General features: G+C 38.4%; 1 protein-coding gene across 3 annotated transcripts in view; it reads left to right on the top strand.

The window, feature by feature from the left end:
• The window catches only part of SMCHD1 (structural maintenance of chromosomes flexible hinge domain containing 1), an 87,863-nt gene that overhangs the window by 7,339 nt on the left and 63,811 nt on the right, over window positions 1–16,713 (top strand). For all 3 annotated transcript variants that reach the window (XR_010387907.1, XM_064507260.1, XM_064507259.1), the window contains exons 2-5: window positions 5,352–5,427; window positions 5,903–6,064; window positions 14,576–14,658; window positions 14,750–14,880. Coding sequence is in view for 2 of the 3 variants with exons in the window: in XM_064507260.1 (XP_064363330.1) it covers window positions 5,352–5,427; window positions 5,903–6,064; window positions 14,576–14,658; window positions 14,750–14,880 (452 nt within the window). In the remaining variant the exon portion in view is untranslated. The remainder of the gene's footprint in view (window positions 1–5,351; window positions 5,428–5,902; window positions 6,065–14,575; window positions 14,659–14,749; window positions 14,881–16,713) is intronic.

The raw sequence follows: 16,713 nt of genomic DNA, 5'->3' as shown, positions 1-16,713 counted from the left end.
GCATAGAACAGGATAGCTACCTGGTAGATGTGTATCTTTCAGGTAATAAAATAAATAGCATGGAGCATTCAGTTAATTGTCTGTAAAGTTACAGAAGGCTGCATGCCCTGTAGAGTTTGCATGTGATGTTTAGGCCCCCTTTTTAAGTTCCTGAACAAGTCCTAGCAAAGGATCCACTGAACGAATATGAACTGTTCAAAGTAAAGCTATGTTTCTTTTTATCCCGCTGGGTAGCTGAGGTGCACATATAGATAAAAAATGTTATGAAAATGGGTCGCTATAAAGAACGGCATTGAAATGCCCTTGCCAGATTTCATTACAATTAACCAATGCAGTTCAATTCCTCTTTAAGAGAACATCTTATTTAACATCAGCAATACAATTCTATTAGCCAGAAAATTATTCCTGGGCTAAATGCCACTTTATGGAACATGACTGAATGGGTGGGCTGTTATGCCTCTGTTATCCCTTGACTACATCACTAAGCTGCAAGGCCAGCTCTTCACATAGTTCTCATGCATCTGCTTGTTGGAAATGTTTACCATAGGAGATAGAGAATTTTAAAGGTATGAAAGTTGCTTGTTGTAGGAGAGTTGCTTTCAGAACTTGTATTCGCTTTCTATAGCCTTTCCTAAAAGATTTTTATGACACTTAATTCTACAGCACGTATTAAAGCTATGAAAGAAAATAACTAATTTATAGTGTCATGGATAATGGATCTTTTGTTGCTGAGGAGTTGGTATTGGGCAAGTAGCCTATACTGCCTTGGTTCACTAAAACATGCTTCCAGTTTAAGTTGGAAAAATTTGGGTTGCAAGTGGAGAAGTATCATCTTCTCTAAAGATATTGTAGTTTTGGTTTCAATGTTTTATGTCTGTCATGTGTGACACTGTCCTGTTCCCTTAGTTTGAAAAAATAGCACCAACAATGATTATTTCATACTTTGCAGTGTTAGCTAATAGACTGGAGAGCCACTGGATGCAGACCGGTGGTTGTATATTTACAGCGTGTTATTCCTCCTTCACTTACCACTTCAAGTCTAGCCATGTTATTCTGAGCCATGTTAGCATACATGCGAAGTTTAACATTTGGTTGTTGAACACCTTTTCCAAGGCAGATAGTAAATCTAGAGCTAAAATCTAGCTTGACTTCTTTATGTTAAATGTTCTAGTTTGCTTAGTAGCCGGATAAGCCTCACAGTGCATGTTGTTGAAGTTAGGTCGAATAGCAGTCATGTTTGCTTTGGTTGCTTATGCACTCACATATGAGGAAAAAATAAACTAAGGCCTGGTTGAAGGAGTTTTAGTTGCTGGTGAATTGAACTTTGGTTCAGTTATAAAGGTTTGAGAGATCACAACTCATTCACACTTTCATATAGCTCACCTGTAAGTTGCTCTAGTGAAACCTTCTTGGATGTCTGGCATTCTTCCTTCGGTAGTTTCAAACTAATTTTTTAGCATTAAATTAGTTTAATGTCATAAGTATCCACCAACAAATTAAGATCCATTAGCTTTATTTATTTGTTATGAAACATACGCAGTACTCCAGATTGAGCGTCCAGTTTATAAAGGACATGCTTCTTTTGCTTGAATAAAGACAGCTTTTTGGCTTCTGTATGATTTCATAAGTATAGTAACTAACTTCCTGCTTCAGGAAAAACAGTCTTAACTCAGGGGATTTTACTTAATTGAAATGATTACAATTAACACAAACTTTTGATTGCTGATTTGGGTATTGGGGGGGGTGGAAGGGAAAACAGTTAAACAAGTGATCAAGGGAAACACCTTTCCTCCCCCTTCCCCAGGCTCAGCTTCTTACAAACACCTCTTCTCCCCAATTCTTAGTCTAAACGGGCCTTGTATGCACCATGCCTTATGCTCAGTCCGTCCTATTGGTGAGTCCACTCCTTTGGTGAGTTGGTGGAGCTGTGCGCTTAACAGTTTCTTTCTGCCACACTTCTGTGCTTCCTGTTCATTTTCATCTGCTTCATCATGGGTCACCCACAGGTCACAGCCCCTTTGGAAGGGTGTCCCTGCTCCAGTGTCAGACCTCTGTGGGCTGCAGCCCCTTCAGGGGTGTCCTTGCTGTGGAGTGGAGCGCCTCCTTCCAAGAGTGCATCTCCAGCCGTGTCCCCCAGAGATGCCTCCTTCTGTGTGTCTCCTCTGTTTCTCCTCGCGTTTCCCGCATTTCTTCCACTTAGTGGCCACCGCTCTTTTTTAATGTATATTTGAGCAGCGGTGCCATGTTTTCCTCTGCCAAGTTGAGGTTTTGGCACACAGCAGGTTGTTTTTATTGGTTTCTGAGCCAGCTGGCTGTGAGTGGCATAGGCAATACGTGGCCGCATCCCACACTGGTCACCTCTGCAGCTCCCTGCTACCGAAATCCTGCTGTTTGTGCTCAGTACACCTCTGAATGTAGTTATCATCTGTGGCTTAGCAGGCAATTCAAGTGGTTCTTCATAAGCAGCTCTTTCCCCCTCTCCTCCCCCTGCTACCCCCTCAGAATCTTGTTCATTGATCTTAATCTTCTACACATTTTAGCTGTTTTGGGTTTTGGGGGGGGGGGGGGGGGTTGTATGCTTGTAATTGCAGAAGCTTGTTATCCAGCTGAAATCACACAATCCAATCATTTTATCAAGACTGGGGACCTTTTTGTTCAGGATCTTTGAAGTGTTTTGATTTTTGCAAATGCGTGCAGTGATCATATGTAACCAACAGTTCATTAATCCTTGTATTTCCACATGTCCCCTTCTCTTTTTACAGAACATACTTTTTTTTTCCACCTAGATTGGAGCTTGTCTCTGTGTTTTCCCTGTTTTTCCGAAAGTTTTTTCTTTCTTGTCCCCCAAAAAAGCATTCTGCCTAGCTCTTTTGACTCAATAACTTCCAGACACTTTCATGGCAAATGTGCGGGGGTGTTTCTGACTATAGTGATTCTATTGCACTCTTCAAGATTTTGGTGATGTAAAAAGCTAGATTGTGACTGTGAATCTTGACAATTTATGAATAATCAATGAATTTACAATCTGAATGCAGATTAGGTTGTCACTTGAATCTTCTGAAGTTAAGAAGTGGGTGCATCTTCTGTCTTTATTTGAAAAAAGGCATAACACCCAGCTGAAAGGAGCTCAGCAGCAAAATCTGAATGTTAAAGATACTGTGACGTGTCTCTTACATGCTGGAGTCTTAGTGAGAAATGAAACATTTGACCAAACACTGTTGAATAGAATCAAATGACACACCATCAACTGTTCAAGTAAAATATCCAATAGGTTCTTTTTTATTCAGGCGTGAGCACCTCATGCTCCTAGAGACTGTGCTTGTATAATGGGACAGCTACACAATCGCTGCACCATTGCTTGGCATAGTGGGAAGAGACAGGGGCTGGGACAGCCAAGATTGTGGGGCAGAGGGAAGGAAGAAGCACAAGAAATTAAAACTTGTAAGTGTTACTTTCAAAATGAGGATTTTTATCTTAAGTTGGCTGAAGTTTACAAAGGATGTAGCCTCTTACATGTGGACAAGAAAAACAGGTTATCTGCAGTTAAGAGTGCTAACGTAGCCCATGAACCTGCCTGGTAACTTACCTTGTGTGAATGACAACCATTTGGAGTTTAGCAGAAAGGAGCTGCTGCCAGGAGATAGCTGTGCAGGGCTCACCCAGGAAATGCAGGTGTAGCTCTGCCCTGAAGCTGTTGCCATCAGTTGAGTTGAAGCCCTCCTGTGGAACGGAGGGAGGACGGAAAGGAGGAGGCTGCCCCTGCAAAGTAAATCTTGGGTATGCAGTACCCCATCCTGCTTACCTGCTGCCTGAAAGTAAATACTGCACCTTTCATAAGGTTGAGAGAGCAGAAAAGCTTTAGGGAGGTAGCAAAAAGAGGGAAGCTAGAATTTTACCTGGGAGAGAAAGGTCCTTGTCTGTGCTTTCCAATTTCAGACTCTCTAGTTTGGGTATTCTGTATTAACCTCCAGCAGCACAGCAGTATATTAGTTTTATATTATCCATATTTTTAATTGTTTATTTTCCTTCCTCTGAGCACTTTTTTCCCCTGCATAGGTTTGCCATGTGAAAATATATGTAATATGGGAGGTTACATTGAAGTGATCTGTACTAAGGAAAGTTCAAAATTCCAGACTCTTAACTCTGAACATCAGTCTCTTGATGTTACCTCCATTTGTTTCACTTGCAACAAATAGTATGAATAATTTGACAACATGCATTGAGATATTTTGCCAATTTTGCCAATGGATACTAACCATATCTTTAATGTAGTAGCAACCAGGAAGCTTGAAAGCAGACATCTCTAATGAAACCTAAGCAGAATTTAAAAACGTCTTTGAGTCTGAGCACTAAGGATAGAAAGAAAGAGGTATGGGAAGTGATGAGAGGAAGCTGATACACGGAATGTGAGAGCTTTGGGGAAGGTTCTGGTTAAGAGTGCAGAAAGCACCTATTGGAAATACTAGCCGCAGGATTGAAAGAGTAGATTAAGCTAAACAGAACCAGGGTTGACATTAACTTGAACTTAAGTTTCAAAAATTTGGAAAAGCAGAGAAAATGTGGATATTTGGATTCTTATTTTCAGAAAGAGATGAATGTTGGAAGTCAGGATGCAGAAATTAGGGCAGATGAGTATAGCGACATACAAGTCTGTATAGAGACATACAAGTCTATATAGAAAACAGGATGAAAAGCGCAAGCTTCTGCAGAAAAGTAGAAGGAAGACCACTTATAAAACTTTCAAAACTATAGACCTAAGCTATAGAAATTTACTGAGGTTGGAGACAGCAAGAGGCAAAGGTTGTTTAGGTTTAGAAGATACTTCAGTAAAAGAATATTTTGAAAGCAATCCAGTTTTTCATATCTAATATAATTGGAGAACAAAGAGCCACTCACTCCTTCAGCATAAGAGGTTTTTAATGCATATCAAACTTTAAGGAATGTTTGGTCTGCTTAATGCCTTAAGAGAGTGTAGTTAAATATAGGCAACCCTCTAGCTCATGACCATTGCTGGTTGCACAGTCTAAAGCAGAGGTGTTCAAATCTCGTTCTTCAGCCGTCAAGTTGATTACCTGTAAGACAGTTCTCCTTCATAAAACTTCCTGTTTTTTAAGCAGGCAAGAAAACAAAGTACTCTGGTACAGACGGTTTTGGCTAAGTTAAGAAAGCAAACAAAGTCAAGTTCTGGGATTAGACTGACTGTGTTCTATTTCTGAGGTAATCCAGGAAAAATATTTGGTCACTTTTCAGTAGTTTGTGGCAAAGTGAATAGAAAGACCACTATTCTTTTTCATTTATCTGGATACTCTATGGAATAGTTGCTCATAATTGAATCTCCTCCAATTTTGTAGGCATTTGGCATAGCTTCTGATGAAAACTTTGTTATTACCACAACAAACAGGAAAGAGATTACAGAAGACAACTTCAGTAAGTATGATAGATGGTGAAATAAATTACAGCTATCCCATATATTGATTGTAAAGATCACATGTTCATTGTTTCCATTCTATTCTATTACACGCAGTAATTAAATGGAAGTACAAATCCCATAATACTTAGTCAAGAATTGTTATAAAATTGACTTTCACAAAAAACTTTAACAACTGCTAGTTAGTACGATGACAGTTATGCAAAATAGTTTTTTTGCCTTCCATAACGAATTTCTGTAAATAATGGGACAAATTGATATATAAATAGCAGTCACCTGAGAGAATTTAACTTTATTAAGATTGGAAATGTGAAAAGATTTTAAACTAAGTGTTGTTCCCAGTAGGTGAGTAGTTAGTGCCTAAGAAAATACAGATATTACCTGAGGTTGTAACTGTACTGGTTTTGAGAACAAAAGTTGACTGTAACAATGAAGGGTCTTTACGCAATATACCTTTTTTCATCTTCATTGTAGGTGAACTTGTTCAAGATGGAGTTACTTTGTATCTGTTACAGTCAGTCGATCAAACGCTACTTTCAGCAACAAAGGAACGAATTGACTTCCTGCCGCACTATGATACACTTGTCAAAAGTGGCATGTATGAGTATTATGCCAGTGAAGGGCAAAATCCTTTGCGTAAGTATTTGCCAAAAAATCTTGCATAAATAATGTTTATATGAATATAATGTAGTTACGAATAATTTAAGTTTTAATTGCAGCAGGTGAAAAATAGTCTTAACTGTAAAATAAAAATTTTGTTCTTTAAACACATTATTTTCTTAAGTGACTCAAAATTGCCATGTAAGATTCCACATTTACAGAGGTACTTCCTCAAATACTTTTGTGAGAACTTTGAATATTTTAAAAATAACAAGACTTTGGTCTTAATGGTAGACTTGTGGATGTCACCAAGACAGGTCAGCATTAGTGTCATCAGGTTTTTGTATCTCCTGTAGTTACAATAAATCTTGTGTTCCAACTTGATAAACAGCTTTTATATGAGCTAGCATAGAATTTTATCTGCTGTTTCACCTGTGGTTCTACAGGGCTAACAGGAATACAAAAGACCAGATACTTAACTTACTAATGAGAGCAAGTATTTCTTTAAAAAGATGCTGCTTTAATTTTTATTTAATAGGTATATTAAATAGGCAATTAGTGTTTTTTATTAGTTTTCTGATTTGTTTTATTGAAGAATTAATTTCCTTGTATAGCTTTTCAGAAAATTCTGTCTGTACCTAGGATCACTTTTAAAGTATGTATATCCTAGGTACTGCATGCTTGAAATTGTCCAGAAAAAAACACAAACATTGAGACTCAAGCACTAAACATTGATCCTGCTTCCACAGGGATTTCTATATCATAATAATCTCACCAGTGCCTTTAAACAGCAGTCATTTGTAGTCTTTAAGTACCGTTCTCCTTTTTTCTTTCTTGCTCTCTTCCTGCCCATCTCTTGCTTGCCCTCCAACTCCCACCCCAAAAAAGACACTGTTATGGTGTTTGAGGCACTGTGACCAAACTGTAACTGTACTTTGAACAATGATGTGTTTGGCTCGCCGTGCACAAGAATCGCTGTGTTAGACCACACCAAGCATTCTGCTTAGCTCTGGTTTTTTTGTTCCTACCAGCAGCCAATAGCAGATACGTGAGAATTAATATGAGAACAGGAGGGCCATGTAAAGATACTTACAGCAGAGCTGATTCGGGGACTTCTGAGTTCATGTTTGTGGATTTTTCTTTTACATCAACTTGTCCAGATACCTCTTGAACCATGTAAAATTTTAGCTTTCACAGTGTTTTGTGGTTTTAAGCCCCCAGCTTAATTGCATGTCATGTGAAGTATCATTTCCTTTTGTATGCTTTGAACCAGCTACCTACCCTTTTCACCTGTTGAACCTACTTTGTACACTGAGAGAGATAATAAAGCATCATTTGTTATTCATATTTTCTTGTCAGTCATGGATCTTAGTTGTTCATTTTTCCAGGCTTGTGCATTCTGTTCTGCTTAGTTAAGGCTCTTGTTTTTACTTTGTGAGCAAAATGAATAAAACCCAAGTATAGCAGTGCAAATTAGTCTGTGTCCCGTGTCTGTGCAAAATTTGTTAAATTTTGCTTGGTGCTTCTGTCCCTGTAGTTCAGCTCAATGCTTTTACAAAGGAAAAGACCAAGTACTATTTCATTACCTTATGACACTGAACCGATGGCTGAACCTGACAGCGTTGTGTTGAAGGTGACAACCTATATATGATAATCGTTGCCTGGAGTAGCCGTCTAAGGGCTTTTTGGGGAAAGGCTGTGAAATCTTGCAGATGTAAAACTGTTATATAGCATTCTAAAATAGTTTAGGTCAGAAAATATCTTCAGAGGTCATGTAGTCTAACCCCTGCTCAAAGCAAGGCCTGAGGGACTTGTCCAGTTGGTTTTTGAACATCTCCAAGGATAGAAATTTCAGAACCTGTTTGGGCAACCTGTTTCAGTATTTGACCACTGTCATGGTTTAAAAAAAAAAATCCTTGTATCTGATGAATTTTTCATGTTTCAACTGTCCATTGCCTCTTGTCCTATCTCCACACACCTCTGAAAAGCATCTGGCTTCATCTTCTTTATATCCTCCAATCAGGCAGTTGCAATAAGATCTCCCTTTGCTTTTTCTTCTTAAGCCTGAACTGTCCCTGTTCTCCCCCCCTCTCCTTGTATGCCATGTGCTTCAGCCCCCGATTGTCTGGGGGCATCCTCTGGACCACTTCAGTATTTCAGTGTCTTTTCAGGGAAGCCAAAACTGTACACTATTTCCAGTGCAGTCTCACAAGCACTGAATAGAGAAGTGGCTACACTTTTTAATACAGCCCTGCATGTTGCTGGCTGCCTTAGCCACAGGGGCACACTGCTGACTCATGTTCAACTTGATGTTCACCAGACTCCTCAGACTATTTTAGCTGCTTTAAGCCCAGTCTGGTCTGTTGCATGGGCTTATTGCATCCCTGGTGCAGGACTTTCTATTTGCCTTTGTTGAACTTCATGAGGTTCCTTTCAGCACATTCTTCCAGTCTGTCAAGGTCCTTCTGAGTGACAGTCCTGCCTTCCAATGTATTGACCATTCTCCCAAATTTGGTTTTAGCCCTGAGCTTAATTAGAGTGCAGTCCATCCCAACACCTAGGCTGTTAATAGAGACATTAGTGTTATTGGTCCCACTATGGATCCCTAAGGGACACCGCTAGTATTTGGCTGCCAGCTGGAACTTCGTAGTGCTGATCACAAACTTTTTGAGTCTGGTGGCCCAGCCAATTTTCTACCCACTTTATCATATTTACTTATCCAGCAATTTGGCTATAATGATACTGAGGGAGACCATGCCAAAGACCTTGCTAAGGTATATAACATCCTTAGTTCTCCCCTTGTCCACAGAGCCATTCATCTCATTATAGCAGACAAGTGGATTGATCAGGCATGATTTGCCCTTGGTAAAGCTATATTTGCTCTTCCCAGTCACCCTGTACTTCATGTGCTCCTAAATGGCTTCTGAGAGGATCTGCTCCATAACCTCTCTAGAGACTGTGGTAGGCTTACCAGCCTGTACTTCCCTGGATCCTCCTCCTTGTCCTTCTTAAAGAAGATATTTGCCTTTTTCTAGTCATCAGAAAGTTCTCCCAGTTGCCAAAGATTATAAAGACTGGTCTTGTAATGGCAGCAGCCAGCTTCTTTAGCGCCCTCTGATGCATCCCATCTGGTCACATAGACATATGTCTATGCTCCCTAACTGTGTCTTCCTCTGCTGTGGGTATTCCCACACACTCCGCTAGTAGGTGTAGAGACTTGGGAGAGCTGAGGGCAAACCTTGCAAGTGAAGATCAAGGGGAAAAAGGATATCAAGTACCTTGGCCCTTTCCATGCCTTTTGTCTCTAGGTCCGCTAACACATTGATCAGTAGACCCATGTTTATTATAGCCTTCCTTTTGCTACCAATATACTAACAGAAGCCCCTCTTACTGCCTTTCACATACCTCACTAGTTCCAACTCCAGCTGAGCATTGGCTTTCCAGACTCCATCCCTGCACATTTGAGCAATGTCTCTGTATTCCTCCCAGGCAGCCTGTCCCTGCTTCCACCTATCAGCATTAGAGCTCAGTCACGAGTTTGTTATTCATCTGCACTAGCCTTCCGCCATGCTTGCTTGATTTTCTGCACATTGGAATGACTGCTGTTGTGCTTTGAGGAGGTTGTCCTTGAAGACCAGCCAGCTGTCATGAGCCATCCAGGGCAGTCTTCAATAGGACCCTGCCAGACAGATTCCTTATATCCCCAAATCTGCTCTCCTGAAGCCCAGGGCTGTAATTCTACTGTTTATCTTGATCACTTCTCTCAGGATTCTAAACTCTACAATCTTACTGTCATTGCAGCAAAGGCTGCGTGCCACCTTTTCATCTTTAACAGTTTCTTCCAAGTTTCTGAATAACAGAACCAGTAGAGCATGTCTGCTGTTCATCTTGATGATTATCTGTATCGAGAATTTATCACTCCAGAGGTCTCCTGGATTACTTGCTATATTTCCCCTGCAGCAGATATTGGAATGATTAAGGTCCCCCAGCCAGGGCCTGTGACCAAGACTCTTCCTCCAGCCATCTAAATAAGGCTTCATGTTGGTCAGCTCTCTGAACCTTACCCGTGAGGTCTTGACTGGTATATAACTGTCAGGGAGAACACAGAGTAGAGAAAATGTCACAGTGTCAGGGCATTTCGTGTCCTATAACATCTGCACTTATTGATAAACACTATGTTTCTGTGGAGGCTATATTACAAATACAGGTTCTGTAGAGCTAGATTGATACAAGATACCAGCCATAAAAACAAACAGTCCTCGCTATCTTCCTTCAAAGGCTTCTCTCTACAGTTGACAATCTCTTAAATATTTTCCAGAGTAATAGGCCAGACCATCACTGTTTTCTCTTTTGGTCTGAAATTCTTGACATTCATTCTGTCTAATGTACAGTGTGTAGTACCCCTTTGAAAGGCAAAATAGGACATTACTCAAAATATTAGGCTGTCTGCGTAATCATGATCACAGACGTATGAACTAATCAGGTGATACCATATATCCAAAATTAGGGTGGAGAAGAAGCAGCTGATGTTTGTCAGTTTTCCCATAAACTGAGTTGCTCAAGATGGTACGTGGCTACCATCAAGTTCAGCTTCCGTGCAGTGTGTATCAGCTCTTTTCTAACCCCTGGCAAAACTGGAGAATGGGACTGGGAGAAGTATTTGTATTTTGCCATGGTCCATGGTTTGCTTTGGTCAAAAAGTTTTCTTGTTTTAGAAATATAGTACGAGTAGTGAGATAATTCAGAAAATTCTAAGCTATTAAAAATGCTTACCAAGGGCAAGAATTTAGGAATGGGGGAATGACGTAGAGAAGAGATCTGAGGTAAAGGAGAGAGAATAGCAAAGGTATAGATCAACAAGTATTGTGGATGGATTAGGGTGGATTGTATCTGTCAAAATTGCGTTCTCCTTTTCTTTATATGCCAGTTCTTTTTTCTTCACTCTACTTTGGAGGTTATTTATGTCATAGTGTTGTCAACAGTGGGACTGTTTATTTGCAGTGCAGTATATAGCTGCACTACCTTGGCAGAAATCATACTTCCTCATCGTATTCGTGCCAGGGTGATGGATCTTAAAGCTGACCAGGAGTAGCTGAAAATGAAATGCTATGCAAAATCACACCACAAGGCCTTGTGGCACGTTGCAGTGAAATGCTCTGTGGCTTGTTGGGAGCTACATATTATGAATGGTGAAGCTATTCTGAGGTAGATGGCTAACATCTTATCTTAGGCTCCTCTGACCTCTAGCTGCTTGACTTCTCTGCTAATTTCACCTGTTAGATGTTTTTAATGGCAAATGTTCTATTTTGTTTCTTTTTTCACTACCATGTTGGGTTAAAGGATCTCTGAAGTTATTCCTTGTTAGAGGTTATATTTTTCCATATATGTTTCATGATTAAGGAGACCAGAAGAGGAAGAAAGAACAAAACCAATAGAATGAGATACTTCTCTGTTGTGATTCTGTCAGTATTGAGTTATTGTTTTATGGAATTAAAAAATAAATCAAGTACTTATAGTAGCATTTGAATAACAGGTTTGTGCGTTAAATACAGGATGATGCATGGTCATCAAATCCTGCAAGAACATCTGTTTTGTGATTTTTTATGTCTAGAAGATGAATTTTAATCATTTTTTGTTTAGAAATATATTGTACATTTACAGAGTTATGATGTCTTTATTTGTTTTTAGCAAAATTTTCAATTCTTGAAAATCAAGAAATAGTGTATACTGATGATTGTAACTCTTCCATTGTAAAGAAATTTTTCGACTATGTACATAATGCACCAACTCTGCACTCTAATGAACAGCATTGCAATCAAATGGTTGGGTAGAAGGAACTGTTAAATTTCATAAAAACTTTATGAATATGAAGTCATTCAATACACTTTCACTGCACTTTCCGTAAGTGCTAAAACTGCTTGCACTTTCTATAAGTGATCACCTAATTCATAGCAACCACTTATCTCCAACCTAAATGCTGATCATCCCCTAGGTAAGAAAGCCTCGTTTCCCTTCTTTTGACAGGCCTCAGAACACTACTATGAAATGAGAAAGGATACATGCATGCATATATGTTTAGTCTTCCTTTGGTTACGGACATAGGTAATCTCTTCCCATTCTCCCCCCATTTGTTTCTTCATAAGGGGCATTTCCCACTTTCATTGCCTCTCATTATAATCACTTCCTTACTGTACTGATTCTGTGAATCCCTGCATTATTCAGTATACCTTTTCTTAACAATGAATGAAGTACATGTACAAATCCTGTCAACTGTCATCTGATTCAAAAGGATGGTGTTAAAGTGCATTGCATAAAGCTAACAAAGTGCGTAACTCCACTGATAACTTCTCATATTATTCAGAGATTTTGTAACAAGGTCAAGTCTTCCATCCACATGTGAAAATACTGCATCTTACAGTATGGTCTGAATGTGGAATATAGCAGCATCTTCGGCAGAGGCTTACTGTGTTCCAGAAGTATTGAAACAGAAGGAAAGTGTATCCACGAGAGAGGAGGAGATTTTGACCATGCCTGTCAATGTCTGTGAGCCTAGATGTCAAAGTTTCTTGACTACTTGCTGTAGTTCAAAACTTCCTGAAATTGTGTTTGGGTCCATCTGGCAGGCACTCATCATTGGCATACATTTGCTGTTTTCTCTCCCCTAACAGTATTGCCCAAAGACCTGAAGAATGTTTATTCATGGTTCAGAGACTGATTTAGATGTGGGATCTCAACATTTTCTTTTCAAAGTTCATTGATTTCTTTAATAAACTTTCTGGAAGCATTTCCTTTACCAGCTATTGCTAAAACTGCTTGCTGGAGTGTTTTATATCATCGTTCTTGCTAGAATAGAGTGAGCAAGCCTCAGGCATTTGTGAGGGAGTTTTCACATCCATCATTTCACAAAGTGGTACAAAGAGTTCAGGCAAAATTCATCTCAAAGTTAAATTATTAGTTATAATTTAGTTAGAAAGTAGATGGTCGAATTTCTGTTTAACTCAATGCTTTATCTTTTCTGTACTCTGCAACTTATAGGTGACACGGGGAAAAGAAGGATTAACACTCTGGATGCACTACATCCATTCATATTACTACCAAAGTAGCCCTTAAAATGGTCCAGAAGTTCTGGTACTACTTTTGGTCCTAGTTCTCCAATCCTAAAGCCAGTTGTGAAGTTTACAAAGAAGATAAATTTTAGTTCTCGTTCTGTTATGATGTTACTGGTGTATTTTTTTCTAGCTTATTTCTAATCCTCACTCTTCGAAAGCATAGTGAAGTCATTTATGGTATTCTGAAAAATGCCCGTATTTAAAATTCATAAAATAGTTGTATTAAACCATCTCTCTACTTTCATTTAGTATATACTAAATTGCTGTTGGAGCAGATACCAGTTTTGAGTATCTTTAAGTGACTGATAGTCTGTATTCACAACATCTCCAAGGATATGCCTGACTAGTTTCATGTATTGACATCTGTGCTTGATGAGAAAGCGCCGTTTTTCTTTGACAGTAGCAGTAAGAATGGATCTCATGACTGATGCTCAGCTATTAGGCTGCATCTTGTTAGTAACGAAGAAAATTGCAAGGAAACTGACAACCATTTTTAAACTTCATAAAGGAGAGAAGGTGCCAAATGCTTGAGTGATGTTGTAAAATACTAATAGCCAAGAGACTGAGTTTGAATGTATGAAGTTTACGGCCAGGTTAATCCACACTGCAGCACCCTGAAGAACCGTGTAAATTGTAGGGGTAAAGCTTTCTTGTCAGAGAGACTGAATTAAAATTTTTATCCTATTCCCTAGGGCTGATCAATCAGAGTAAATTAATCAGAACTTCATGTGTTTTTTCCAGGTCGATGCTGTTTTCCTAAATTAAATTAGATTTTTCACAAATATTAGGTACTAAGGGCTCCAAGTATTAATGTTTAGAAAAAACAGCTCGTGCAAGTAGTTTGGATTACTATTTCTGTTGCATATTGCCTAGTATCTGACAGAACTACAGTTGTATTTACCATTCACTAAACTCTAGCCATTTTTGCAATTTTCTTTGTGTTTTTCTTTTTGTAGACAAATAGCTTTCACTTTTGAAAATCTGGTCAGTTTTTTTCCAAAGGATTAATTCTTTCCTCAGTATCCTCTCAAATCAAAGGGGTTTTTTTTTTGCATGCTTTAGACTTTCATATGTATCCTACAAAGGCATTCCTAATCAATACACTGAATCTAAAGAAGTAGAAAAGATAAGTTTATCTTGTAGTAAGGAAGCTGTTGTTTTGTCAGTGTTCTTAGGTTCCAGTAATTGCATTCTCTCAGCAGATAGATGAGAGAATCAGAGATGAAACAAATCATAAAATATACATATGAAAGTTTTTTTAAATCACTGTTAAATAATTTTGATCATTCTGACTGTGCTTACCTCTTGTCCATTGTAGTTTAGGCAGTGTATTATCCTATGTGCACAGGAAAAATTACTGCAAGTGTATGTCTGTTTTCTGAGTGTTATCCTTTGAGACCAAGATCTTCATAGGGTTATTTTTCTTTAATTTCTTTAGCATTTGCCCTTGCTGAGTTGATTGACAATTCTTTATCAGCTACATCCCGAAATACTGGTATTCGGAGCATACAGATAAAGTTGGTAAGATAGAAATATTATACTTTTTCACATGTTGTTTCGAATATGTATATATTTTTTGGTACTCCATGCTCTTTGTCTTTTCCCCAAACAGTTATTTGATGACTCCCAAGGAAAACCAGCAGTTGCTGTGATTGATAATGGAAGAGGAATGACTTCTAAACAGCTTAACAACTGGGCTGTATATAGATTGTCAAAGTTTACAAGACAAGGTGACTTCGAGAGGTTAGAAAGTTTTAATCATTTTTACAACAAAACTGAAAAATTACCAAACTGTAAAAAGGTTCATGGAAGCTTCCATTCATTTCATTTCAAGACACATCTCCCTACCAACACTTATCTCAAAAGTTGTCATTCTATTATTACATATTGCACACATGCACACACTTTCTGTAAGCAGGAAATTGAGAAGCTTCTTAATATAAAAATACCCATCTAATACTATGATACTTTGAGAGTATGACAATGAAAGTTGTTATACACTCTATAATAGTAAATATGGAGAAGGAAAATGGGATTATTCTCACCACCTTTCCTGAGCTATCTTGTCTCGGACTTGCCTACATACGATTATGAGCATTCTATGTTCTGTAGGTTTTCATAGTGTTTTCATTTTATTACCTGAATGCCTTTCAGTAGCCCATTAAGCAATGTATTCAGTATCTGTCCTGCTACTGTTTCATCAAGGGAATGATGCACACAAGGTTTTGGTTTAGGTTTAGGTTTTTCTTTCTTCTAACTTAGTGAAGTGCATTATAATTCAAAATTATACCTGAAGATGTCTGTGTGTGTTGAAGAAGGTTAAGTAAAAGAAATGTGTTATGCATTTAAAGCAGAAGGTAGAGTTTTATGGTGGTTCTTGGTGCGTATCAGAATTCATCTTACAGTTCTGCATCTGCTCCCAAGAGATGTGCAGCCTGCACTGCCAGACTTAGCCTTACTGTAGAAAATCCCAGAGGAGCAAAGTTGTGTACGATTCTTGACCTTCAGTCACTTTGTAAATACCTTAAGCCTAAGACGCTGAATTTGAAGATCAGGATCATAAGTAAATTATGATTGAAGCTATGAGAAGCTAGTGTAAAAAGTAATGGGGCAGTATAAATTAATAATATAGCTGGGGAGATTTTTCTGTACTCGATACATCTCCAAATATAGCAATCAATGTCTATCAGGCAAGGGAAGATAAGTATATAAAAAGTTTTTCTGGGTCATCTTGCCCAGTCAGGGGTAAGGAAGTACTCCTTTCTGAAACTGCTGTAGGTGAATTTCGTAACAGTAGGTAAGTATAGTGTTTTTAAGCTACAGGTTCAAACTATGGGTGATAACATTCAGTGGGAACATAGCTGTAAATTATACCAGGTTAGCTATCTATAGCATGTTTTCATTTGGGAGTGCTGTAATTGAAAAACAGATCTGTTTGTCCTATTACTTGGTTAGATTAGATAAGGCTGCTAATCTGTCAAAGCTGATCCGAAAGACATGGAATTTAAATAGTGATGGTATTTGTAGCTATATCTCCAAAACTGCATTTAAAGAGATTATGACTGATTTTAACTCAAAATTGCTTCTGTGAAAGTATGATGTCATAAAGAAGCAGGCTTGCTTCATAATCTTTTTATTTGCAAAAGCTTTACAGTTAATATCTTACCACAGTCAAAGGAGAACATTGATGGATTTGCCTTTTACCTTCAACTGTTTAAACTTGTTTATAATTCCTGTTATGATGGTACTTACCACACAGACCTATTATGCATGTCCCTATTGCAGTGTTTACACTGAAGAATTCTCTCTCTTGTTATAACCAGTTTCTGTTTGTAGCAAATTGCCTTTGCCAGATCTTTTCTCCTGTTTCATCTGAACTTCACCATAAAAAATTGCATATATAGATGATAATAGGCAAAAGAGTGATTCAGATAAGTTACATTGGCTGAATAAGTTTTGGTGTGCCAGAAAGGCCAAAAAAGTACATTGAGAAGTTTAGGCACATAAGTTTTAATTCTGTAACTGCAATAGGTCTTAAATAAAGCATATTTGAATAAAGTGATTGTAAGAAGTGTT

This window comes from Dromaius novaehollandiae, chromosome 2 (assembly GCF_036370855.1).
Source record: "Dromaius novaehollandiae isolate bDroNov1 chromosome 2, bDroNov1.hap1, whole genome shotgun sequence".
Lineage (NCBI taxonomy): Eukaryota > Metazoa > Chordata > Aves > Casuariiformes > Dromaiidae > Dromaius > Dromaius novaehollandiae.
Note: the sequence above shows the minus strand (reverse complement) of the source record. Positions and strands in the feature narration are given on the sequence as shown.